At 39.3% G+C, this 26,193-nt stretch overlaps 1 protein-coding gene across 9 annotated transcripts in view; it reads right to left on the reverse strand.

Moving 5' to 3' along the window:
* The window catches only part of triob (trio Rho guanine nucleotide exchange factor b), a 137,955-nt gene that overhangs the window by 78,448 nt on the left and 33,314 nt on the right, over nucleotides 1–26,193 (reverse strand). For 7 of the 9 annotated variants that reach the window (XR_004929018.1, XM_036130620.1, XM_036130619.1 and 4 more), the window contains 5 exons: nucleotides 12,049–12,123; nucleotides 7,443–7,557; nucleotides 3,233–3,425; nucleotides 1,855–1,959; nucleotides 1,254–1,715 (listed from right to left, as the gene is read on the reverse strand). Coding sequence is in view for 8 of the 9 variants with exons in the window: in XM_036130620.1 (XP_035986513.1) it covers nucleotides 1,254–1,715; nucleotides 1,855–1,959; nucleotides 3,233–3,425; nucleotides 7,443–7,557; nucleotides 12,049–12,123 (950 nt within the window). In the remaining variant the exon portion in view is untranslated. Of the gene's footprint in view, nucleotides 1–1,253; nucleotides 1,716–1,854; nucleotides 1,960–3,232; nucleotides 3,426–7,442; nucleotides 7,558–12,048; nucleotides 12,124–24,424; nucleotides 24,630–26,064; nucleotides 26,174–26,193 lie in introns of those variants that run through there. The other 2 variants (XM_036130621.1, XM_036130622.1) reach the window with 2 other exon arrangements.

Below are 26,193 nucleotides of genomic sequence, written 5' to 3' on the forward strand. Positions count from 1 at the left end.
CCTACATGACAGGCTAGAATGCAAAAGGAAGGAAAACTGTTCTTCTGTTTAACTTTTTAATCAACCCTTTTTTTATATCACACCACACATCTATCAATCGATATACATTGTAATGGGATTATTGCCTTGCCCTATGTTTGAGTAACTATCTTATTGAACGACCCATGACCTGTGATTGAGACTGAGCTTTCTGAGCCTGGACAGCGTGTTTCAGTCCAGATAATCTGGTAGTCTAGAGAGTTCGCTATGGTCTGCAGAGGTTTACTCTTCTCCAAGCCGGATACAGCAAATCAGCCCCAGAACAAAACCAAGCCCTTTCCCTGTTTGACGCTGGACGTCGTTTTTTTTCTTCCTTTTTTTTCTAAAAAAACGTTTATTTCTTCCTCTGTAAACAGAGAGCACACGTGGAGGCCCTAAATGCCTTAGTTTTGTCACGTCAGTCCAAAATAAATTCTACCAGAAACGTTTGGGCTCACCGTGATGTTTTTTGGTGACAAGAATTGCGTTTTTACTGCCGTTGGTGGAGCCCCATTGGGTCTTCCTCCATGAAGCCCATTATGGTTCATCATACTGTCAAAAAGTGACAAGCCTTCCAGATTTTCCCAGGCTCTTTCTTTACTTTATGCACGCACCGTCTGATCAACAAGAAGGTTGCATTTTCATTTGTCAAAGCTGCTTTAGCGATGGTGTTGTAGCCTTTACCTTTAACAGCAATATCAGCAATCATCTTTATGACTTTTCTCAGACTGCATTGCTTTCTCTGGTCCATGTTTACTGTGGTTTACGCGGGGATACCAAAGTACCAGGTACTATCATTGCTAGCTCTAAGAGGACTGAATGGCTGCTGAAAAGCTTGAATACATCTGCGATACACTTAGTTTGAAACACAACTATGCATAATGCAATCACTAATGGTCTCTTCAGCAAGCACCAACTAATCTGTCCGCACACAGCTCTTTGCAACATAAACAGCAAACCATTTCCTGTTCTGAATTTAACCGTCTCCATTATCACATACTAACGGCACACGCGCATACTATTAATTGAATCGTTAGTTAAGGAGACTTAAAGCTTTGATTCAATGAGCTGTAATGGTACCAACAAACGCATGCTTGTCCGTATCCACATGGGGAAATGTGCGTAAAGCAGGCCTGAAATCAGTCGGGTCTAACTAAACGGCGGCGTTCATTTCCGCGCAGCGTGCCGACGTGAAAGCCGCTAACGCACGCATAATGAAAGCGGGGTGCCCTGACCTTCTCGGCGTCCTGCTCGAAGAGCCGCAGCTGGAAACACTGGTCCAGCTTCAGCTTCCTCATGTGCCACAGCTGCTGCAGATTCTGCCGCGTCCCGTGCAGCTTGTCCAGCAGCGCCGTCACTTTGGCCACCAGGTTGTGCGCGTCGGCATGCGCGTGGAGTCCGCGGTGGTGGTCGTTGGAGTCTCCGCTGGCTCCAACGCCGCGGTTACTGTAGCCCCCTTCCCCGCCCCCTGCGGTCTGCGACTGTAGCCTCTGGAGCAGCCTTCGGCCCTGCGTATCAAGCTCCTCTATGGACGCCTTGGTGGCCCTTTTTTTCAGCGCAGCGTGCTCCTCCATGAGCCGCCGGGCACCCTCCAAGTCCCGCGGGAGATCGCGCTGGGACAGGGTCTCCTGGAGCTCTTCGAGGCGCGCCAACGCTCTCGCCGCATCACTAGCAAAAGTCTCAAAGGAGAGGCGGACCTGGAATGAAAGTGTCCGAATTGGAAGTCTCCCCAAAGCAGGTCTTACATAAAATTAAAGAGTTGATTGTAAAAAAAAAAGTTTAAACTAAGGATCTGATAGCTCTTTTCTAGAATAGAAAAAGGGAAAGCACCCAAACCTCAATCCAGTCATCGTGGTTGTACTCCAAGCTGCCGTCGAAGTCAGCCGTGAGCTGAGAGGGGTCAACAATCTTGGTTAAACCGTCTAAGGACACCATCACCGTCTGTGGAAAGGTTGGCAGACGTGGGATAGATAAAAGAAGAAAAAGGGAAAAAAAGGCATAAAGACAGGAAATGAAAGAGGTTGAGAGTAAACCAAGGGAAATAAAGAGAACAATTGAGCTACATTTAAAAAAAAATAAAAAATCACTGGGATTTAAATGGATATTGCTTCTGTTTCAACAGGTTAACGTTTCAAAGCATCAGTCCATAATCAAATCAAGATTCGACAGAAAAATGTGCTGATTAACCAGCTTCATGTCTGCTTTGTTTAAAAAGGTCTGGTGGGGGGGTGAAAAAAAACAACAAAAATATTCATGTTATTATTAATCAAACTGAAACACGAGAAAGGAAGTGAAAACAGAATGTTTAAGCTGGGTTTAATGGAGCAAGGCAGACATAAGAAAAACACAGAATACATTGGCAGATCTCGAACCGGAGCTGATATCGGATACTGTTTTCAATGTAAACAGCCGTATCTATGAAAATATTCACATCAGTTATGTGTACTGTGTGGCAGAAATTTGAACCTGCCCAATAAAGAGCTCATAAATTCTGAATTAATAAAAAGTGGAAAGGGTGATTTTTATTTTCCACGATGGAAAGCTTCAGTAATTAACAGCAGTTTGTTTTTATCTCCTTGTAAAATTAAGGGCAGCTGGGATTTGCAGAGAAAACATCTTGCTCTTCAGGAACGGTCAGCAGCAGTTGTGAAAACTTAACAGGATTAAATGTTGAGTCCATCTTGATCATCGCCCTCTGGTCCTGATCTTTGCTGCCAGTCTGAGAGAATTAAAGCGGCGGCGTCCTATTTGACTGTGGACTACTGCTGGCAGGGCAGGGCAAGAAAAACAAAAACAGAGACCACTCTGAAAGTACACAAGTAAAGTTGGGATGAAATCCTTTGCATGTCCTATTTATCCTGGTTCCGTGGTAACTGGGTCAGGACTAAATATACCAGCAACACATGGCCACGCGGGACAGAACAGAGCCGCTGTCACAGTGCAGCAGTCCAATTAGACCCAATAAAGACAGCCAGATTCTTTTCAAACTAGTGAGAAATTCTAAATCAAGCAACTTATTGTTTTTAAAAAGAAGCACAAAATAGTCATGGGTCAGACCCAGCACTATGTTTGTTCTGAAAAATCATACACATATAAGACAGTAATAACTGGTAATTAACAAGGTTGCCAAAAAAATAAATAAACCCCAAGCAACTACATTATGGGTTTTGATTTAAGGACTGCTTTTAGGTGTTAATAATAAAGCATCACTCACCTCAAATTCAAACTTAGAGCTGCCAAAGTTGGTCCTCTGCTTCTGCCAGAAGTTGTCCGGCTTGATGATGAGGGCGACGTGGATGCAAGAAGGGAAGGATTCCTGCAGGATCTTCAGCAGCGGTTTGATACTGTCCCACTTAGAACCACGCATGTCCACAATCACTGTGAAGCCATGTCGGGCCACCTCCTCACTGCAAAACAAAAAGGCACCTCATCTTGTACATTACTGAAATAGAAGATATTGCTTTAGGGCGGGGGGGTAAAAAGTAAAAAGAAGTCGAATATAAGCCCAGAAAAAAAAACGTTTCGGCTATAGCAGCAAATATGTAAGTTGCATGTTCCTGTCCTCCACGGCATCTGGAGAAAGGGGGGGGGGGGGGGGGGGGGGGGCAGTTAAAAACATTCAAGCGTTGAAATTTCCCCATGCTACTCACCGGGAGTCATGCTGCTGTGCAGGCCCATAAAAGGTTATTTCTTAGCATTAAAGGCTATGATGTGAACGTGTCTAGCTGTAGCACAGAGACAGACGCAGGCCCTCCTGCTCTATCTCACTCTGACCTCACTCTGAAAACAGAGCAGCGGCCAAACGGGGAGAGAAAACAGAGCAGAGAGAAAAGGGAGAGGAGAGCAAGAGAGATAGAGAGAGAGAGAGAGAGAGAGAGAGAGAGAGAGAGAGAGAGAGAGAGAGAGAGCTGACAAAGACGAGGGGGTGCAGGAAAAAAAATAGAGTGGCAGAAAGAGAGAGAGCTATGGTAGATGGTTAGAGCTGGGAGAGAAAAATCTGAGTACACCTCTCTGTTCTGAACTGGTCTGTCACTTCACATGATTTCTTTATCCAGAGACGCACAGAGAAACCATCTGCCGACCGGACTCGTCCAATTTCATGCCCGACTGGTCCTGATCGGTGATCAGCGTGACGTAAACGTAAAATTCAATATTTTTCCCGATCAGTGACCCAACAGCCATGAGCCGTTCCAGCTCACGCTAACCACAATAGTACTCGGCCTGGAAGTTGTTACCGAGTGAAGAAGCTTCTAGAAACTGTGAATTGTATGAAGGCTGTTCGTTCAGGCTGCAACCAACGGGAGATGGGAGGCAGCCGATGACAGGAAGCCCAACGTACTGCAGCAAAGAATACATAATACGATGCTTAATTATTTGGTCAGCTAATTAAATGCCTCGCTTATCTAATCACTGTTATCAGAAAGTTTGCTCCTGAGGCTGAGGGAAGAAAAGGGTGACAAATCCTTGCCGGCATGTCTGCAGGGAAGGCAGTCTTCCTCAGGCTGTGTGTTGGAGAACATTAACAGGGTGAACGATCATTGCATAAGGCTTAATCAGCCGTCAGAGCAAAAAAAAAAAAAAAAAAGGCAGCAATTATCTGTTATTAGTTCCTTCTACTGCATGACTAACATGTAAAGATTACTTTCTGGACTGTTCTGGAGGAAAACACTGGTTCTCAAGACAGGTTCCACAGTTCTGCAGGCTTTAGATGCTTCCCCTGCTGCTTCAGTAAGCTTGGTTCAGATGAAAAAAGTCATGAAATAGCTTACGTTACACTTGATCATGTATTCAGGGAAGCAACTGGATCTTTTGAATCAGGACCGTTGGATAAGGAATTTGGTTAAAGCAGGGGGGGTGTCAAACCCCAGCCCTCCAGGCCCGCTGTTCTGCAACTTCTAGCTGCGTCTTTGCTTCAACACACCTGACTCAGCTACTGCCTCATTCCCAGAGGCCTGTAGAGCTTGACTACATGTGAGTGAGGCGTTATAAGCATTTGATTCAGGCGTGCAGGGCAAGCTGCCCACGTAAAGGTTGCAGGAAACCGCCCCTCAAGGATTTGAGGGTCTAAAACTATCAGGGAAGCAAATTAACACAGCAAACAACGTGTTAAAGTAATCCATCTATGAGCTTTTACACACCAGTGTAAAAGTTTATACACGAAAATAAGTCAACACTGAACAGCCATCCCTTTGCCTCTGGCCTATTAGTCAACCTAAATGCCGTCGTGGCTGCGACTAATTTGAACCTCCTCTCACCTCCAGACAAGTGTCGGAAATACTGAGGCGAGAGAGACTTAAAAGCACCAGAGCTGCCGAGCACTAGAAAGAGCGGCACAGGGAAGATTAGAGGCTGCAGAACCGAGGAGCGCAAACTGCAACTCCAAGCTAATCACGAGTGGGTCCAAACTGAACAGCCCGGAGCTACGCATTAAAGGTGCAGTCTGGGCTGCACCTAGGTTCACGGTGCAGCTCTGCACGCTGTTCCTGTGGCTTACGGCTTTTAGATACAAATCTTTGTGACAACACGGCAAACATGCGAGCAGGAAAGGAAAGGGAAAACCAGCATATAAGAAAAGTTGCACAAGATATTCATGTATAAAATATAAGCGACACCATGTGTTCAACTGCTATCGGTTCCTCCTGAATAGAACACCAGAACCAAAATGAGGGGGGTCAGTGAGGTCAGACCTGCCAACAGAACTGGTTTTCCTACAGAGCCGAGGGGTAATTAAAGACAGAAGCCGAGAACAAAGAGGGTAAGGGCAAAGACAATCTCAACCAAAATCATTCCAACTGTTTGCAGCCCCAGGTAATCGTTTTAAAGCGTAGCAAGGACGGAAATCTACCAATGAGTTGTGTGTGTACAGGGGGCAAATGAAGCTGCTTGCTTTGTAAAAAAAAGAAAAAAAAAAAGAAGAAGAAATTGTTTAGTTTCTTTAAAATGAGGCAACATTGGGTGCTTTTTTCTTTCGAGAAGAAGAAACATTAGAAAATAATCAGCATTTGTTTTTTATTTTCTGAAGATATATTCATATTCATTTGTGCAATGTATTAACTGTGCAATACTAGTCATCTTTGCAATTTATTATATATTTATTATTTTACTGTTTGATTATTGTGCTTTCACTGTGTTTTTTTTTTACTCAGGCCACACTTCAAAAAAGAAGCTTTTTGATGATTTTAGTATAATGACAATAAAGGCATTCTATTCTATTCTAAGACAGATAGGGACACAAGTTGTAACTTGAGTCGCCAATCAGATCTTTGCAGTCAGTTTCCAATTTCCACATTTAGTAAAGATCTGACCTGAGTTCCAGATGTATGTTTTGTCCTTTTTGTGGGGCCACTCAAATTACGCTGCTCAAAAGAATTTAAAGAACACTTTTAAAACACGTCAGATTTGGAAAAAGATCCCGCTAAGAATCTATACTGACATGGACTGGGTAATGTGTTAGGAACGAAAGTATGCCACATCTTTTAAAACTTCTTCATTGAGAGCAAAGTGGAACCAAAGTCGAATTCCCTGTCTGTACGAACCTACTTGCCGATTAAAGCTGATTCTGAATACGTATCGTGTTTTCTAGGGGGTGACAAGAAGATTATTTGTGATGTGTCGAGCTATTGGGGAAGAGCCTGACCTGATTTACAAATGTCAAATTTCTGAGATCTTAATGTTTTGCTACTGATGTGTTCACATCAAGGAAGGCCAGCGGTGTATTTCAGAAGCCAGCGAGTGCAGCAACGGGAAAGTTTATGCCGAACACCTAACAAAACATGCACCACACCCAGGACCATGTGCGACTTGAACAAGGGGCGCGCCATGTGCAGGCTGTGCAAAGCCATGAGCAAAACATATTAAAGGGTTCCACTAGGGACTGCACCATCTGGTGCCAATAATCAATTTGCATCCTTCTAAAGTGTACCTGAACCAAATCGAGAAGTGCTTAAAGATGCCTACCCTGATTGTGGTGTATACACTGAAAAAGACCCAATGTTTGAGTTTCTGACCGGCCAGTCGTCGGCTAATGATCGCCCGATTTCATGAAGCAACCTAAGGGTGCCTTACTAGTCTTAGAAAGGTCCAGACATATATTTAACTAACAGAAAAATAACTACAACCCCTCATTTACTCAAAGGCAGCGGATTCCTTTCTCAAAGTCTTCAACCAAATTGATGTAGAGGTATAATTATAAGAAAACGGGATGATAGTCAGTCATGGCTATCCTATAGTATTATAGTAATGGGCAATGCTGACAACACTTTAGGTCTAGAAGGTCTTCTTCGATACAAATACTGTAAGAAGAAATATCAGGCGAACCAAACAAAAACTAAATACATATTTAAACTTGTACCACAACTTGTGCTAATATCTGTCCACCTAAGTGAAATCCCTGTTTTAACGTGTCTGCGTGTTTTGCTCCCTACCTTGGAATAGTTGCCAGGTACGCTACAAGCCTGCGCAGGTCATCAGGTCGTATTCGGTCATGGTTGCTCAGTGCTGGAAATGTGAGAATTGGACCCCCACGTCTGTCTCTGCCACCTTTGGACAAAACAACAGGATGACAAAAGCAGTGAATCAACTGAACTTTGTTGATGCCAGGAGGAATAACTTGGATGCCATTCAGGGTCATTTCCGTTCTGAGGATTTGAAAAGGAACTGGAAACCTCACAAACCAGAAGAACATTTCCGAACGTTTTTGGTCAAACTAAGAAAAGCAGATCAACCAACTAACTTTGTGTTCTTTTCTTAGCGTTTGCGGTCACTTATTGTTTTGCTAGTAAAGAAAAACAGACTCCTACATATATATGAATTGACAGCTGAACTAAGTGCAGGAGTGGAGTGAGATTACTCTCTGTTTTTGTTCTGTTTTATTTTCTGTGTCAAACTAAAGAGCAAGGGTCAAATGAGTCCCATGGTGAGGCAAATGCTTCAGAGTCGCACTGCAGGTTTAAAAACAGTGTAAAATAATCAATACCATTTAAAACCAAGTTAAAAAGTATAAAAAGAATAGACATTTCTAATTAAAAAAGACAGTCTCATCTTCACCTTATAGTTGCCTATCCCCCCCCCCCCTCCTTTTACAGAGCAGATTATGTTTTCTTCAGATGCATGTTCCTCACCCTTCCTCTTTACCTTGCAAACTGATCCACAGCTAAGATAATAAGCCAAAACATGCTCAAACATCGCTGGAGTAAACAAGTGCTGAAAACACTACACAGCAATTCTACCTTTTTTCAAAAATTAAGCCTTATTTAGATTATGCGACCTGGTTATCAGGTTCAGTTGCGTAGACAATTTTAGCCTCGCTTTATGTGGACTATAAAACAATGACATAGTCCAGTCGTTGGTATCTTACAGAGTATTGATTCGTTCTGTGAATAACTGCATTCAACAGGCTGAGGAAGAAGAGTGACTGTTTAAAGTTACTAACTTCATTTTTGAATTGCTCATGTTTTCTATTGCTGTAAGAAATTGTTTATGTTTGTTTTAGGGTTTTTTTTTTTTGCCATGCACAGCGTTGTAAAAAATAATCTGCCCCTTAAAGATTTTCTTTCTATTTTTGCTTTTAAAAATTGTTTTAGACCATCAAATTAATCTTATCATATGATGATATGGACTTTCAATTTCATCACAATCCTTTTTGGTAATGTAGTGATAAGACTATTTACAGCTTCCTGCAGTCTTTTTTGGGTAACTGTGTGGATGTGACTGCATGTCAATTATAGCCCAGTAAGCACAGATACTGTCCTTAAAAAACATTTAAAAATGTAAAATATATTAAAACAAAATACTAAATATGTTTAATCAGGACTCTAGTTACATAAGGAAGTGTGATTTCTATTATCAAACTACACACAGTAACTGCATTTAATTATATTTTTCAATTTATTGACAGTGGAGAAAATAGTAAAAAAATAACAATCCTGACAATAGTGTCTGTTTTGGGGTTTTTCAGACACCACTATTTGGAATTTATCACTGTCAAAATAAATCCAAATTCTTATCGTGGTATTAATTTTTTCATGATAACGATAAAACGATACGGCCCAGTCCTATTTTGTGTCAGATGTTATCGGACACACCCCCACTGAAATGTTTTATTCTCGTCAGTAAGCAGAGTATTTCCTTTCAGGTATTTTGGGGTTTTTCCATTTTTCAGGTATTTTAGGGTTTTTCATTTTTCAAGAATTTTAGGGTTTTTCATTATTCAGGTATTTGGGGTTTTCCATCATTTTTTTCCCCGTAAATGTAAGATGCCCCTTTCTTTCCCTTTTTGATCAGCCGTCATTTTTCCCTTGGAACTGTGGAACTTGCTTATTGGAAGGTCCATCACTGCCTTTTTTGTATAATGGCTCTCACTGTGGTTAGCTAGAGTCCCACAGCCTTAGAAATAGCTTTCTAGACAGAGAGTTTTTCTTTTTTTTTAGCTATTTAGGATCCTTTCACTTACTTTATGTTGTCACAAACGTTGTATTGAAGTGATTTCTTGATTCTACAGATCAGACAATAATACGACTTGGTAGTGGCTGGTAAAATTGAACCAAAAAATTTGTTTAATTAATGATTTCAGAAGGAACACAATTATAATTTCATTTCATACTAGGCTTCCTTATTAAGTTCCCCTCACCCCCCACAAATTGAATCATCATTTGAGAACTGTTTACTGTTTATTTATTCATGACTGCTTAATTTTTTCAGGTTGCTTTCATCTGATTTATTTTCTTTCATTATTTGAAACATTTAAATGGACAAGTGAATCAGCTAGAAACACAAATGACAGGGAACTGTCCCTTTAATTCATCCAACACAGAGGTCAGCTTCAGAGACCACATGAGTCGCCCCCAGGGCAAATTCTAAAAGTAGCACTTGACACCATGGAGCTCTGTGACAACGCACTGGATGCAACAGTGTTAAAATAATAACCGAATACCACAAAATTCTGTATATAATTTCAAAAACAAAAAGTTTAACTGCAAGGCAGTATTATGGTGTAGGACTATAGGATTTGTGTAAGAACTTAACAGAGCAGCAAAATCATGGTTCCGGTTAACTGCAAGTTGTTAGTGTGATGAATTTATGTACATCAGCAGTGCACTGAAGTTGATTGAGTGCATAAAAAAAACCTGACACTATTGCCCTTGTGGACAACAAATGAGGGGAGTTAACATCTTCAATGGCAAAAGATGTAGCATTGGAAGGTTGGCATCAGAGACTACAGGTGGGGCTTGGGCCGTGATCATTTCACATGCAGGGATGTCTACGCAATGCATAAGTCAATACAGACTTTCTAATTTGTGGCAAAGTGACCACTGCTTGACCATACATTTTTAACAGGCATCACAGGGAAATTGATGGATGTGAACTGTAAACTGCAGTTTAAAGGAGGCCTGATTATAAATTGCGTAAATTTACACCAGACGCTGCAAAGTACGCTCCACAGCTGCGCGTTTCTGCTCTTAAAATAACTATTTTTCCCCAAGTAGAAGGCAAACCTTGGCCTTCCTTCCTCTAGAGTGTTGCGAGAGGAAAGGCAGAGAGCTCAGCAAAAATGCATCAATCTGCAGTGTCAACAAAGAGGTGACCTCTACCAACTTGTGGCCGAACTGAGACTCGACTTTTGGGATACTTTCGGAAGTGAACTTTGACACAGGATGTTGTTTCCTGTTTATTACCTGACAAACGGGAGTGTCTACGCATCTGAAATTATTAATTCAATCTAATTTAAACGTAGTGTAGCATAAATATGTGTGTTGTACGCGCGTGTATTATGCTTTTAGTGAACATTTATTGACTAATTAAATTAAAAGCTAAGCTAATCTAAGCGTATGACACGCATACGCTGCGCAGCATCAAGATCTGCAGTGTGAACGTAGCCTAAGACTGTCACTTACGTAAGTGCTGCAAACACATTCAAAGCTGAGATGAGTCTATACAATCTCATGCCATTCAGTTTTGGGGACAATTATCAACTTTTTTGAGGTCGACTAGAAAGCCAAAGGTTACTCAAGATCTTTGAAGTAGCAGTCAGTTTAAAAGCCTAGCAGCCAACCACCAATCCTACTCAGTTTACCAGCTTGCTGAGATATATTTTAAATTAATATATACAGACATTAGAACTAACGATAAATACAAATTCAATCTGGAAATTTATGTTCTCCGTAAAAGCTATAAACACAAATTGGCAGGTTTTTGCAATTCGTTCTACAGGTTATTCAATGCTACAGACAATTGGGAGCGAAGGACAAAAACAGACTGTCTAGAATCAATAAGATCATAGGGACACAGCAGGGAATGATGGGAAATTTGTACAGCAGTCAAACAAAACAAAAGGCTTTACAAGTTGTGGGTGACCCAGGTCAGCCTGTATTTGGGGAATTTGTTAAGCTCCCCGTCTGGAAGCTGACACAGAGCAGCATATGCAACCAAGAACATTTAGAAGAAATCTCTCATAGCAAATGCAATAATGTTGAACATTATTCTGACTTAATTTGTGCACATCCTTTGTTTGTGAACTGTTTGTGCGTTGTGCCATACATTATCTTTTTTATGTTTTGAACCAATCATGTAAAGCCAAATGCAAATTTCCACATATGTGATCAATGAAGATTATTATTATTATTATTATTATTATTATTAATATTATTTTTATTATTATCAACTCTGTTACTACTTTCTTTACCTTATACTGCTTATGACTGGTCAGGAACATACAATTATTTCCTTTATAAGCAATAAAAAAGACAAAAAATGGGAATGCATTAATTTAATTAATAACTGTGGAGCAAAGAAACTAACAAAAAAACACTTCTGAACGACAATGCCACATATATAATTGCTCCTGGTACTGAAATTATTTACCATTACTATTTGCAATTATTTCTACTGACTGTTGTACACAACAAATCAAGAGTCAAAGAACATAGTGACTCCCCTGATTTGCTTTGTAAGGACAGGGTGTTTCACCGATTGTTAATAAAAGATTATCAAAAAAGCAATATGTAAAAGACTTTTCTATGAAGTGTAACTGACCTGAGAGGAAGGCAACCTTCTCCTTGAGGATAGGAAGAACATCAATAGCCTTCATGTCCTCATTGCGATGAAACCCTGAAAAAAAAAGAGCAAAACAGAGGTAAGTCAAGAACATTTTCTTGGTGTTTGATTGTCCCTCAAGATTGATTTAATTTATACATGTTCTAAACACCCTGCAGCCTTTTTGGATCAGCTCACGCAAACAGAGAGGAAGAATATTGTCTGTGATGGCTGTTCGGCAATTATTTGTCTTATTTGTTTTTGCTTTTAATTATTACATAATTGTATCATATGGGCAATTTAAACCCAGAGTGCTCATCCTGGAAAGAAAACTAATGATTTGGTTTGCCTCGTTAATGAAGGTGACTCTGATCTGCACAGAAATGTAATGAGATCCCCCCTCTTACCCATGCTCTAAAAAAGATTTCATTCCAATTTAGCAGATTAAATAACATTTAACAAAAACAATACCACCACCAACAGTGAAAGGCTATGATGAATATTGATCGCTGAGTCATATTGCATATCAGCGCTCCAAGCAGGAGACGGCGACACCAGTTAACCATCATAAAGGATACATCACGTCAGTGACCTTATGGATTCGGTCAAAGCTCCAAAACATTGCGGGGCAAGCGAGAGCGTTTTGTTTTGTTTACACATGAAAAGGTTCAGCATAGCCTTGTACCAATACGCGTTTCTCAGCCTGGCCTGGGTTTTGTTGTGACATGCTCTTCAAATGTCAACCCCTCTGTCTCAACTGCTCAGCAGATGGCCCAAAGTTTATTCCAAGAGCGCAAAAAGCAACATTAAGACACACTCACACCCAAGGACACTCATCAACTGAATAATCATTTTTGGCCCGTCAGATCAGACCTGAATGCAACGCATAGGTTTTTTCCTCCTAAAGAGTCACTAGCATGCATATCCTGTTCTTCCAACAAATTTCTTCTTTTCCAGTGTCTTATTTATACTATTATGTGCTGATAGTTGCTGTGGATTTCGTTAGTTATTTAAAAAGGACTAGTGTGTATATATATATATATATATACAAAGAGAGAGAGAGAGAGAGAGAGAGAGAGAGAGAGAGAGAGAGAGAGAGAGAACTTGGTTTTTATTAATTAAAAGCCAAATTAGTTACACACTGTCCCTTTAAACAATTTATTTATAAATTCAGGGGCAAAGAAACAATGAGACAACTAAGAGTCTTACAAAAAGTAAAATGCTACTTTGACAATCATCATACAAACCTTTAATCTACTGATGACACCTATTGTACAAATGAGCTGGTTATCAATTTTCATAATCAACTTAATTAAAGATAAATAATCACTCTATAAGTTTAAGCATTTTTAACCTTGAGACGTGGGAATAGTGAAATGATAAAATTAGGTTAACGTGACATAAAGAGGCCTTCTTCCTGATTACAAACTAATTATAACCCGAGGGTATGATGGTACTTAAAGATGAGACAGACTTTAAAGGAAAACAAACACGTAAATGGCTAAAGCAAAGAGGACCACACTGACGCGACAACACACAAAGCAGATAATGATACAGGAGAACAAGGGAAGACAACACAATCTGCAAAAGAAACATGCTAACAGAGAGCATTATGACGAGGAGTCTCAGAACGAAGAACTGCAATCTGCTCCTCGTGTTAATGGCTTTTCTTTTGTTCATTCAAACGACATTCTTAGAAGGTGAGATCCAGGTCAAAGCTGCACCATGAGTCCCGCAGAAAAACGTTAAACAGACAAGAAAAAAATAAAAAAAACTTTACATAATGCCACAACCAGATGGGCCAAAGCAGTTTAACGGTTTGATCTACTAGAAATGAAAAAAAAGGAGTGCCTGTCTTTCTATTCAAACTCAGGATTTTACGGTCTCTTTTTTTTTTACTTTATGAACTGCAGCACCTGTTTCGAATCCATTTTTCTGTCGCTCCCACTCACAAAGACACAAAGTAGAAAGTCTACATTCTGGTTAAAAAGAGGTATGTGTAGTTGAGTGTGCGTACCTGTACTTGCTGCTGAGTGAGAACATTTTTTTTCCTCATTTTACAAGTAAAGTGAGGACTTTGATGTAAAGTAACTTTTCTTGGTCCTCACTTTTTTTTTGGGCTAGGGGTTAGATTTAGGACTAGGGTGTCAATTAGGTTTTAGGTTCGGGTTATGTATATACTTTGTTTGAGCACATGTGTGCTTCAGGTCAAGAGTGCCCAGACGCGTTCCTCTACGTGGTGTTTTATATAAGATACTGATTCTGGCACCCGGCCAGCGCTGACCTCTGTTAAACTGCTGCAGCCAGCCCTGCTTTCACTGCTGCGCTGCACCTTTTTGAACTCCACATCAGACCAAATCTGGCAGGAAGCTAAAAAACTGTGTGTAGAGGGCCCTGGAAAGCCGGCAACAGATGTGGCCGTCACACAAGTTTTGTATCGGGTCTTGCATGGGCAGCGGGGAGGTTATGAAAAGCGGAATACGTTTATTTTGAATTCCCAGTGGCCAGCTGCTGGTGATGCCGACGCGGCAAAAAATAGGCACAGCGACACGCTGCATCTGATGCTTTTAATGATGCGTACATGCAGTGAGTTAGCATAGAATATTCTGTGGAAGTGAATAATTGTCAAGAACACTGTGACTCATGAAACTGCATCACCGCTTCTCACGTCAAGCGCTTCCACAGGGACACACGTCTTATCTTCTCCGCTACGCTAAGGCTTTCATTTACGCGTCTGCTGAGCACCAAATAAACCTGTTCAACCCCAGCCTCCATGTTCATAGCACACCCAGGAAGAGAGCAATCCATTTATTGTGCACTGTGTCTATCCATATGAGCTGGAATCCATAACACCTGTTAAAACATCTTTTTTTTTTTTTTTTGTATTTTAGACTTAACTTTTTGATGAACAGGCATAATTTTGGGACAATAGGCGACCCAGTAGCACACCTGCTCTTAAGTTACATTTACAGGTCATCGTCGGCACAAGCGTCATATATTTATGCAGTCATTTCAACCATTTGTTTGAATCTCCTTTTTTTTAATGTGGACTGATTGGACAACAAACAACTTCAGTACCTTTTAGAAGCAAAACCTCGGTACACACATTTGAATTTGTTAGTATTTGCAGTCGTACAGGCTCAACACCATACATGAAGGCTAAAAAAATATGTATAAATATATACCAACACAAATATTCAGATGACTGTTAGCAGGTTTTACCTCGACCACAGGCTTTTTCTAGATATCAACCAGCATCTGCCGTAATTCTGGGTAGATATTTGAACACTCTTCTTAGAAGAAATTGACTTTTTTATTGGAACTATTTAGTTTCCTACCTGGCTTTTAAATATACTCCATAAATATTTAACAGGGTTGAGATTGGGGCCATTTTAAAAGCTTGCATGCTTTTCCCATTCCAAAACCAGTTTTGCAGTGCGTTTGGCTCATTGTCCTGCTGGAAAACCCGACTGTGTCCAAGTATTTAAGCATCTGAAAAACCTGACTGTGATTATATGCACTGGTATCTCCATATGGATATTCAGTATATTAAATTATTTAAGTTATTTTCTTCTTTTCCCCTTTTTAATTTTTTTTTTACTATGGACAGTAATGTTTTTTAATTACACTGCTTGAGGTAATGGCATATTTAATTATTTTTTTGATCTTAATATTGTTGTTCTTGATATTGTACTGTATTGCTTGTTATTTATGCGTTCCTTCCATGTTAGCAGGCTGCTGCTCTTTTGCCAAAATAAAAACACCAAATGCTGTGGTGGGAACCCTGGGAACTCCATATGATTGGCTCAGGAACCAGGAAGTAAACACAGGCTACACTCTGAACAGGAGTCACTCCGGACCGTAGCTCTAGGTTTGAAAGGAGAAAAACGTGACTAAGACATTGTTGATGGAGAGGACCGATTGTTTATAGAAAATGTAACTTCCATCACAGGTGACAAATGAGAATGATTTGGGTAGACTTTACAGTAAATATCTTACTTATTGCTCCTTTAAGTTCATAGGTATCAAGTTTTGGTGTCTGTTGATTTCAAACGGGCTTCAGTTTGAACTGTTATTGCGGTGTCCCAGCATCCATCAGTTTGTTATAGAACAGAGGTTTTGGGAATTTACAATCAGTTCTTCAACATTTTGATGACCTAATTTCAATTTGAGGTCACCGTCTGTGTCAGATCTATGGAATTTGTACACAGCTGTGTTTTCCAATGGCAGGAACATCCCAAACAAATTGTGACATTGAAGCAAATATTAGTGGAAGAGTATGTATTTATCTGAGATGGTGTGTATAATTCCCACCCAGTGGATGTGACAAAATGAAAAGTTATAAAATTTTAAATTCCAACATCTCCCCCCATTTCTGCATATTAAAAGGTACTGAAGTTGTATTCTGCAATGGAGTATTATCAGTCCATCCTGGATAATAAACAATTCAAAAACACAATTAAAAACCAAGAAATAGCATAACCTTCATGCCAGTGTGACCTGAACAGTAACCGTCGGACAAAGAATTCTACTACAACTACATGTACTGTATGTTAGGAAGTAGGCTTTGTTGACACAAGGACTTTTTGATATTTCTTTGGCACTAGTGGCCTTTATCTGACAGTAAGGTGACAGGACATGGGGTTGGGAGAGAGGGGGAAGACATGCAGCAAAGGTCCATGGGCCAGGAGTCAAAACTGGGAGAGCCATGTGGAGGACTGAAGCCTCTGGACATGGGTTGTGTGCTATACCCCTGTGCACTCACCACACCCAGGTTTATGATATTTACGATTAATGACCATAGGGAGGAGCATAGACAGAGGTATGTGAATGTCTAGTTTAGGTTTTTGCACATTTATATTTACAGAAATGTCCAATAAATTATAATATGCCATGAGACTGTTTTGTTAGATTGAAAGTTTGTTTTGAAAATAACAACCTTATCTGAATCAAAATGTTGGAAATTTTTGAATTGAAACACATCTGTTGCGAAAATGTTCTTTTAAATTGATTGGGTGAAATATTCTAGCCTTAAATGCTATTTAATCATTAGCTGTAAGCAGAATATCCTCACAATTAACAGACATAAAGGCTCGGAAACCAGTCTGTCTGAAGTCAAGCTATATAGGCAAGGTAAGTTTTTTTATAAAGCACTTTTTCTCTTCTAAGACGATTCACTGAAGATCCAAAGTGCAAGTGCAATGTATAATATGTTTATATAATGTTTATATAATGTGAATTGACTTACCGAAATAAATTATGCTTTCAACAATATTCTAAGTTATTGAGTATGACTGTAAATGCATTCAAAAACAGTTATGTTTATTAATTTCTTCTGTAGAACATTACATTTACATAACCTATTTAGAGAGGTGATGATGTTCAGTGTCTTTTTTGACTTAAATTTGAAAACAGGAACAAACTAAAATACATCTTGAAGGGACAACTTCTTAAATATACATATGCTTGTAAACACTTGCAACTAAAATATACAGTCAAGATTAGTTAATTCATTAATTTCAGTTTCTCTAATTTAGTTTAAATAAAAGTTAACTGTACCGCTTGCTTTCACAAGACAACAAATTTATGCGGAGCCACAGAAGCCTGCACGGGTACAGGCCCACAACTGTGGCTTCCAACTTGTTTGAAAACACAGAAGGACTACCTATATTTTGCACAGCAGACAGATAAACGGCGTTCTTGGTTTCATTTGGCTCTGCCAAGCTCGATCCCAAAGTTGGTGTCAGGATTTTTCTATTAAAGCTGAAGTGATTTGTATACCATAGCCGCACTACAGATGTGGAAAGCAGAGAAAGCAAGAAATAGTCAGCGTCACAGACTGTTGCTTAACTCTGCTCTGCTTTATAGCTTTCAAGTTGTGCTCGAAATACAGAGATTTTGACAACTTTTTTTGGCACAGCCATGTCAGTTCATTTCACTTTTCTTCAGTCCGGGATTGAAACATCAGTCATATGTCAGTCATCACCTCACTATTACCTTCTTTCTCTTTTACCTTTACGTTTCTGTGTAAATTGATTTTGAAATAATCCTAAATTAATGTGAGATAGATAGATAGATAAGATAGATAAGATAGATAAGATAGATAGATAGATAGATAGATAGATAGATAGATAGATAGATATAGAGCAAGTCTTACTGGTACACAGTCAGACAGGACACAAAAAAATGTATATATGCTGAGAAAAATCTCCAGAATGGTCCAGTCAAAGTTTAGACCTAAATCAAATATAGATTGTGTGGCATGACTTAATAGATTCCATTCCTCCAATCCGAGCTTTCATTGCATAAGTCACACAGGGCAAGAAGTTCCGTTTCCAGGTGTGCGACGCTGGTAAAGATTCCCTCAGAAACTTGTAGATGTAATTCAGGTGGTTTGCAAGGTTTTGTCTCAGAGGTTCAACACAAATGCTTCACCACACTTTTCAGATTTTATTTGTAAAAGACTTTAAAAGCCACATTTCATTTTGCTCCCACTCTATAACCGTGCACTGTTTTGTGTTAATTCTGCACATATATCAGGAAAAAAAAAAACACATTTAAGTTTGCGGTTGTAATGTGACTCAAGATGGATTTTTTTAAAGCTTGATATCATTATTAGTTTTTAATAAAGTTCTTCAAGCAGGTGCAAAGTTTTCTTGTATATACATGCTGACAGATATGAACTGTTTGTATAGAAATCAACTATCTTTTTTGTTGGCTTAATATTTGGAATTAAATTGTGATTCCCAAACTTAGTTAGAATTCCAGTAGGTGCTACAAATGCTAACTCCACGGCGTTGGAATGCACTACCTCGGCTCACAGGGCCAATCCCTTTGATTCAAATCCTTTAGACATTGTGCATCTGTGCATCCCAGCATGCCTCATGATGCCAATCCTTTGGCTCACAACACTGTAGCCTCCAACTCAGACGAATTACGAGCTGACTGTGTCTGTATTGTGGTAGAAACATATTCAGCTTGCAACACAAAGCAGCAGAAATGCTACAGTGCAGTTGGCCTGGCTGTCTAAACATGATAGCATTCCAGCTGCTTAAAAAGGATAACTGTGGAGCTGAACAATATATCAACCCACAATCACTAACGTAATACAATTTAATGCTAGTTTAAAAAAAATATATCACAAAGGATTTCTTGCATACAACATTTGGTAGGATCTTATATTTCAAGTTTTGTGTACCGTACATTATATGATATTTGGCTAGATAGACTCTCACTGCCCTACATGCCTATGCCGGACATACATTTCTGAGGCAAGATGCTGAATCTTGGAGTGATGGGCACATCGAGATGAAGAAAAAGAAAGAGAAAATTAGACAAAAATGAGGTTGTTTATGGCAGTGGTTCCCAAAGTTAGCGTCAGGGGCTAATTTAGGGTTAGAAAACTCCAGCAGAAGGGAGGTCTTCATATTTTCCAAAAGCAGATATTGCGATTATACAGCAATTTTAGCAACATATGTTAGAAGTTAGAAGAAACAGTACTGACAGTACTGAATAGTTAAAAGTAGAGCTACACAATATATTAAATCGTAATTCCCATTGCAGTGTTAATTTGTGCATCGCAATCTCATATAACCGCTTTCATCCTATATTTTGGTAGGATATAATATTTAGTGCCAAGGACATCACATAATGCCAATTATATTGTTAAATGTTGTGATGATATAATGCAATAAATCCACATTTGTCATTACGAGGCGTTTCCCTTTCTCTGTGACTTTTAGCATCTTGGACAGGATCCCCCGTTTCAGGTGTGGATACTGTAACATGCTTAATTTATTAATGATAAGCAAAGCATAAATTCCACATATTCTGAATATAATCTCCAACAAATAATTAACTCCAAACCATCTGATTTATAGTTTCTATTGTCTTATCAAAGATGCATAGATTTCAGTGCTCGATTTCAAACGGGCCCTTTTAGTCTTCACTTCATCAGCGCTCAGTGAATGCACATACGTAGGGGATTGTGCTAAAGACGAGATTCAGGGATCTTCAGCTTAGAAAAAAGTTTGACTACTTAGGCACAAGTATTCACCCATCTGTCGTTACACTCGCACGAACCTGAGTGACGTTCCTTGCGAGCTATTGTGAGAAGCTTGTGGAAGGAAAACCAAAATGTTTGACCCAGGTTATGCAGTTTAAAAGGGCAGCTCTACCAAATATTAAGCAAACGTAATGGTAACTGCCCTAAAAGCAGGAAAAGGCTGGTCTGATTTAATTTCAGACCGTGAGAAAAAATGGTTATGTGTGTGTGTGTTTAACTTTAGTCCTCAACCTTTGACTTCTATCATACGCTGTGGACAGTGAGAATGTTTAGTCTATTTTCTATGATAGGCACTTAACTATGTGCCAACTAAGACAAAGGAAGGTGTTTCCTCCCCACAGGTGCAACACCATTATTAAAACAACAAAAGTATCCATTTTTTTCCTCAATCCAATTTCCTAAAATTCAATCTCTGAACTTGCATACCTTTCACCTTATTTCTTCCCTCTCCCTTCCTCTCTCTCTCACACTGACGGACAGGCGAGCATGCATCAGTCTTTTTTTTTTTTTTTTGCTGCTCCCACAGCAAGAGACGTCTAGCAGCCTGTCGTCCACTCCTGCCCAGCTCTGTGACCTTCATCCGGGGCTGGCAGGGGGCCGGGGGACTGTGGTGAGCTCAACTTTCATCATGTTTCTCATATTGTTGTTGTTACAGTGTGGCTTACAGCAAAAATAACACTTTGCTCTTACCGCAAGCCCCTCGACCTGAACTTAACCCCTAAACAGACCAAAAAAAAAAAAAAAAAAAAAGGAAAGGGAAAAAAAGAAAAGAGTGTGAGGAAAAAAAAATGAGAAAAAAAGCTATGAATAAGTTATAACAAATGAATAGGATGGAAACAAAAACTGCCATTGCTGTGGCGCAGCTCTCACGCTGGGCTTAAACGCTCAGTGTGCAATCTGTGCCTCCAGATAAAACAATGTTATGTTTGATTCAGCAATTTTGTATTTGTCTGTGTTCAGTTGTGCTTGAAATGTCCGTACAAGGTGAAGTCTTCATAATAAATCCAATCACACAGTTGAGTGTCGAGCACTCTTCCTACAATTGAATTAATTCTGATTATGGACTTATGCTGTTAGTGACATGATGGCTGCTCACACCTCCAATAAGTCTCAACCTAGCAGAACAAACGCTGCTATACTCAAGACGAATGATCGACATACAACCCTTGACCAAAATGTGGCGTGCATTAATAACTCATATTGGACTGCATAATAACCAAACACCGGGCATGGTGGTGTGAATAATGCATCTCTGAAGCATGAGTTGCTCACTGAGAAAGCTGCTGATCGTTAAGGTTTTGTATAAATTAAAACAAGGGAAAAGTGGGTCTTTAGGAACCACTTCTGAACTGTACAGCAACACAGCATAAGAGCAATGCAGTAAAGCATAAACAGTGGTCACTATTTGCGGCCTTGTGCGAGCCAGTGAGTGTGCATGTGATGGTAAGTTCACTGAGGTCTCTGTGAAACCAGAGACGGGCACAGTCAGAGTTTCTAAGGTCTAGAATGAACCACTGTGGTCACATCTGTGCTCTTACAATAGCGCATTGCAACACAGCAGCACACAGAACCTGGATTTGGCCTTGCTGTATAGCCGCCGTGCTTAGGGAGACCAGAGACTGCTCGTGAAATTTTGTTTCATGTGTAATCAATTTAAGCTCAGCGTGGACCTCGAGATATTTTCTGCTCTTAAGGTGTTTTATTAGGAAGGTACGTCTGTTGCTCTGTTGCTTTCAAGCCCCACTGAGTCCGAATAACAACCTCAGTGTACAGCTTACGAGCTTCTTATTTTCTTTTGTTTGTTGTCTCATCTTCATTCCCTCCTCACTCAGCTGAATAGTTTTGGCTTTAAACATTCTTATAGTTACCCTCGACTTCACTACTGGTAACCCACTGGATCGGTTGCCAGCACTTTCTGGTACTCAACAAAAACTAATGCAGGCAAATCTCTAACATTTTCAGTAGTTCCCACTATCAAAGGCCAGGAAAAAAATGCTTTTACACTCTTTATAAAATAATAAACAGACAAAAAATATGGGACCCTACAGGGATGAGCAAGAATAGATGATGGATGGACAGACTTGATGTCTTTTTGTGTTGAATATTCGTCTGTGTCATTTATACAGTTATACTACATTTCTGCATCTTTTGTAACATTTTTAAATTGATCATGACTGTTTTCTAATTGTTTTCTTGCTTTTGTTTAGAGGTACACAGAGAGTACATGCGTAGGAACATAAGAAAATAAAAACACAGAGAAATGTAAATTGCAGTGACTTAATGACTTTGAACTGCATTTTTGTGGACTTCCTGATAGTTAAGAATTACAATAGTCCAGCCTTGAAGTAACAAATGCATGGACTAGTTTTTCAGCATCACTCCTGGACAGAATGTTTCTAATTTTGGTGATATTCCTGAGGTGAATAAAGGAAACTCTGGAAACCTGTTTAATATGGGATTGAGGAGACAAGGACATCATTGTTCACTAACCACGGCTTTTACATGACACCCAAAACACACAGGGTAGAGGTACTTGAGGACCAGGACTGAGAACCACTGCTCTATGCAATGAGCACAAAAAGTTCATGTATATCATATAAACCATTTAGAGCCATTAAATGTTTGCAAAGCCATAACAGCATCAGGACCAAAGAAGCCGTTCTTTGACCCATATTTATTGATATGTCTTGAAACACTTTGACAGCCAGGGACATTTTAAAATCTGTATCTGTGGTAGAGCTATGACCTCTGCGCTGCTCCTCTTATAGCAGAGCACTTTTTACCCATACCGACAAAGAGCAGAACACATCCTCAGACCACCTCTCTCATTTTTTTTTTTTTTGAAAGAGCAAAAGGATTTCAGTGATTGCTATAATTTCATACCCTCTGGCTACCACATTGGTTTGTGGGAGCTAAACCTATTCTGATGTTACATGCACTACCTGCCTTATCTACCTTTATTCCTCTGCACTTCTAGGTCACACCTGTGCTTAGGACTGAGGCCAGCTGTCGTGTTCACTCTGTCTCAGCAGCACCTGCTACTGATGTACTGGCTAGCAGGCTGTAGCTTTGCAGCCTTGCAATGTGCTGTTGGAACAAGTTGCTTTTAATACTCCTCCTTCATCTTTTGGTAAAGACGTGCCGTACAGTGAAAGCGTCGCTAACAATAAACATGTACAGTGGACTACAGTATCAACAATAGTATTATACCTAGTGTATAAAGCACAACAGATACTGCAAAAATGGTCAATATAGAAAACAGGAAAGATTGGGCCATTTTGGCGTAAAGAGGAGTGACAAAGAAAGTTTATAATATTGTTACTGATATACTGTATGTCAGACCAATCACTGTGATTAGAGCAGTTTTGGTCCTGCCTGCCAACTTTGACAGACAATACAGAAAAATGAAATTATAATCATTAAGAAAATATTTGTAGATGCATTTTATAGTAAATAAAAAGGGTTAATTTAAATTCCAATCAAATATATATTTTGATATATGCTTAACAACAACAACAACAATTATTATTATTATTATTATTATTATTATTATTATTATTATTATTATTATTATTATTATTATTATTATTATTATTATTATACATTATATTTTTTATGTTTTTTGTCAGATTAAAATAATTAATGACAGATTAAAGTAAGCATTTTTTTCCCTACAAATCCAGATGGCAATATTACTCATTATACTGGGCTCAGACAGTGGTATTTCACATTTTGGCTCGTCAATTTTTTTCTATTTTACACAAAGAAGTGTATTAATTGTATTAATCAAATCTGCTAGCATAATTGTAACTGTCATGAACGCAGAAGCCAGAATGGCTCAGACAAACTACATGTGCACAGAGAAAAATTACCATATAAAAAAAACATCAGAAAGTCTCAAATTTACAGTTAACTACAAAAAGTATGACAGTAAGCTATAGCTATGGATTTTCAAAAATATTTCAGATAGCATCTGTCTGTGAGTAAAAGGTATTTTTACTCAAGCTTTGTTTTGCAAAGGTCTAAACAGATTTTAAAAAGCCCATTTAGTCCATGAAAGAACTTGGTACATTCAAACATCTCAGCACAAGCAATTACTAAATCATCTGATGCTTACTTTTTGCACCTCTTCTCAAACAGCTTCACTGAGACAACGAGAAACTGGATTTCCCGCATTTAAAAAGCACTGAATGTAACTGCCAGAGATTAAATAATTTATCTTAAAACCTCAAAGATGTCATGCACATTCATCTCTTTTGCTAAAGATAACCTAAGAATGTGAAGAAACATGAAAAAACCCCAAACTCCTACCTGACAGTCTGATCAGGGTTTTCCCCGCCTGGGCGTACTGCCAGCTGTGGTTGTCCAGCAATGCCATTGTAAACTAAAACCCTCCATAAACAGGCCCAATCAGCAGCGGTTCAACCTACATCCTACAGATGTTTGCTGCCGGTTTTTGCACTCTTGTAAGTCTAGCTTTCCCGCTGTACATTTTTGCTTTATGGCACTAAGGCAACTGAACGGAGGCTATGCCGTATAGTGGTCAACACCCTACCACCCACTGAGCTGCAGAAGGCTGAAAGGCTTGCCAGCTCCTTTTTGCCATTGCCCACTGGCTTTTCTTTGCCATGTCCCCCTGATGTCACTAACCCCTCCCCAAAATGAGATGTAGTGTCAGGCACTGCATTGAATTGAAAAGTTTCTTCCCTCCCAGTGGGCTTGGCAGTTACTGACAGGAGGGGGGAAAAAGGCAAATTTGCAAAACAGTAGTTGTTGAACTTGGGGGAGTGAAACCAGCTTTGATAATGACTGGTTTTATCTCTGTAATACTAAGACTCTCTTGGTCACTGGACTTACTAATTTGGATTTTAAAGTGTGCTTGTTGACTTGAAATTTTTTTTGTAAGAATGCAAAGGACCAAAACACTTCTTCAAACCGGGACGAAATTATAATAGTATTACCTTCTGGTATGCTGAATGGTTAGGGTGGCCAGATCATGCATGAAAATAAATAAAACGAGACGGTGCCTTTTTAACCACGGTGACTCTAGCGGAAAAGTAAAGAAACCTCTCCTGATGCAGTAGAACAAAGAAATCTAATCCCTTGGTTTCAATTCATGAATAATACAAAGCAGTAGCACATCAAATGTGACACACATACTTCATATACGTGGAAAACTTTATCTTTTACAAAAACGATTAATTCCCCTATGTGTATATTTGTACACATAGAGGAATGTATACTATAACATCTTTTTAGACCCAAAAAACTTTCAGAGAGAAAATAGATTACACCTATCGGCGTGGGGCAAACATTTAAAGCAGTAAAAGTTATGCCATATATTTATAGTAATAATAATGAGGAGAGAACTCCATACCTCAACAGTTGGTGCTATACAGACAAGTGCAAGGAGCTTCATCAGATACTACGTTCATTACATAGAGTTGCTTTGTTTTATTCTTTTGAGCTTTTAAAGACTATCTGTCATGAAATATTTAGGATTTGGAAATGTATGGCATCCTGTAAAAAGACATTAACAATAAAGAGATGTTGATATAATTTGGGGGATGCGCTGTCCACGATTTGTTCAATGCTATGACAAATTCAGCCTTACATGTTTAAGTAAAAGTGGTCTGGAAAATACAGTTTTTGGAGAGAGAAAAAAAAAAACACAACACAAACATACACAGAGCACAAAACAGTGCGACCCACAAAACAAAAAGTATAGTTAAGAAAGCTTTTAACAAGGCATGTTTATGAGTGGAGAAACAAGTTTTCATTTAGTTATTTTTTCTCAGACAACTCTCTAATACGAGTATTGCTGATTATGAAAGGCAAAGAATAAGGAGGTAGCTTTAAAAAAAAAAAAGATCCCAAATAACACTAAAAAAAAATGCATTTACATTTACATCTTCACTACATACAGAAGAGCATTTTCTAGTATCACCTACCAGTTTTGTTAGCAGACTGCATGGTCAGTCTTCCCTTCCTATCCCTAAGAAATCCCATGTAGTGCAAACGGAACAACAAGGTCAGAGCGGCCATGTTCACAGTTATCGATAGCAATCCAAACAGTCGCA

The sequence above is a fragment of the Fundulus heteroclitus genome, chromosome 3, assembly GCF_011125445.2.
Source record: "Fundulus heteroclitus isolate FHET01 chromosome 3, MU-UCD_Fhet_4.1, whole genome shotgun sequence".
In the NCBI taxonomy this organism is placed as follows: domain Eukaryota; kingdom Metazoa; phylum Chordata; class Actinopteri; order Cyprinodontiformes; family Fundulidae; genus Fundulus; species Fundulus heteroclitus.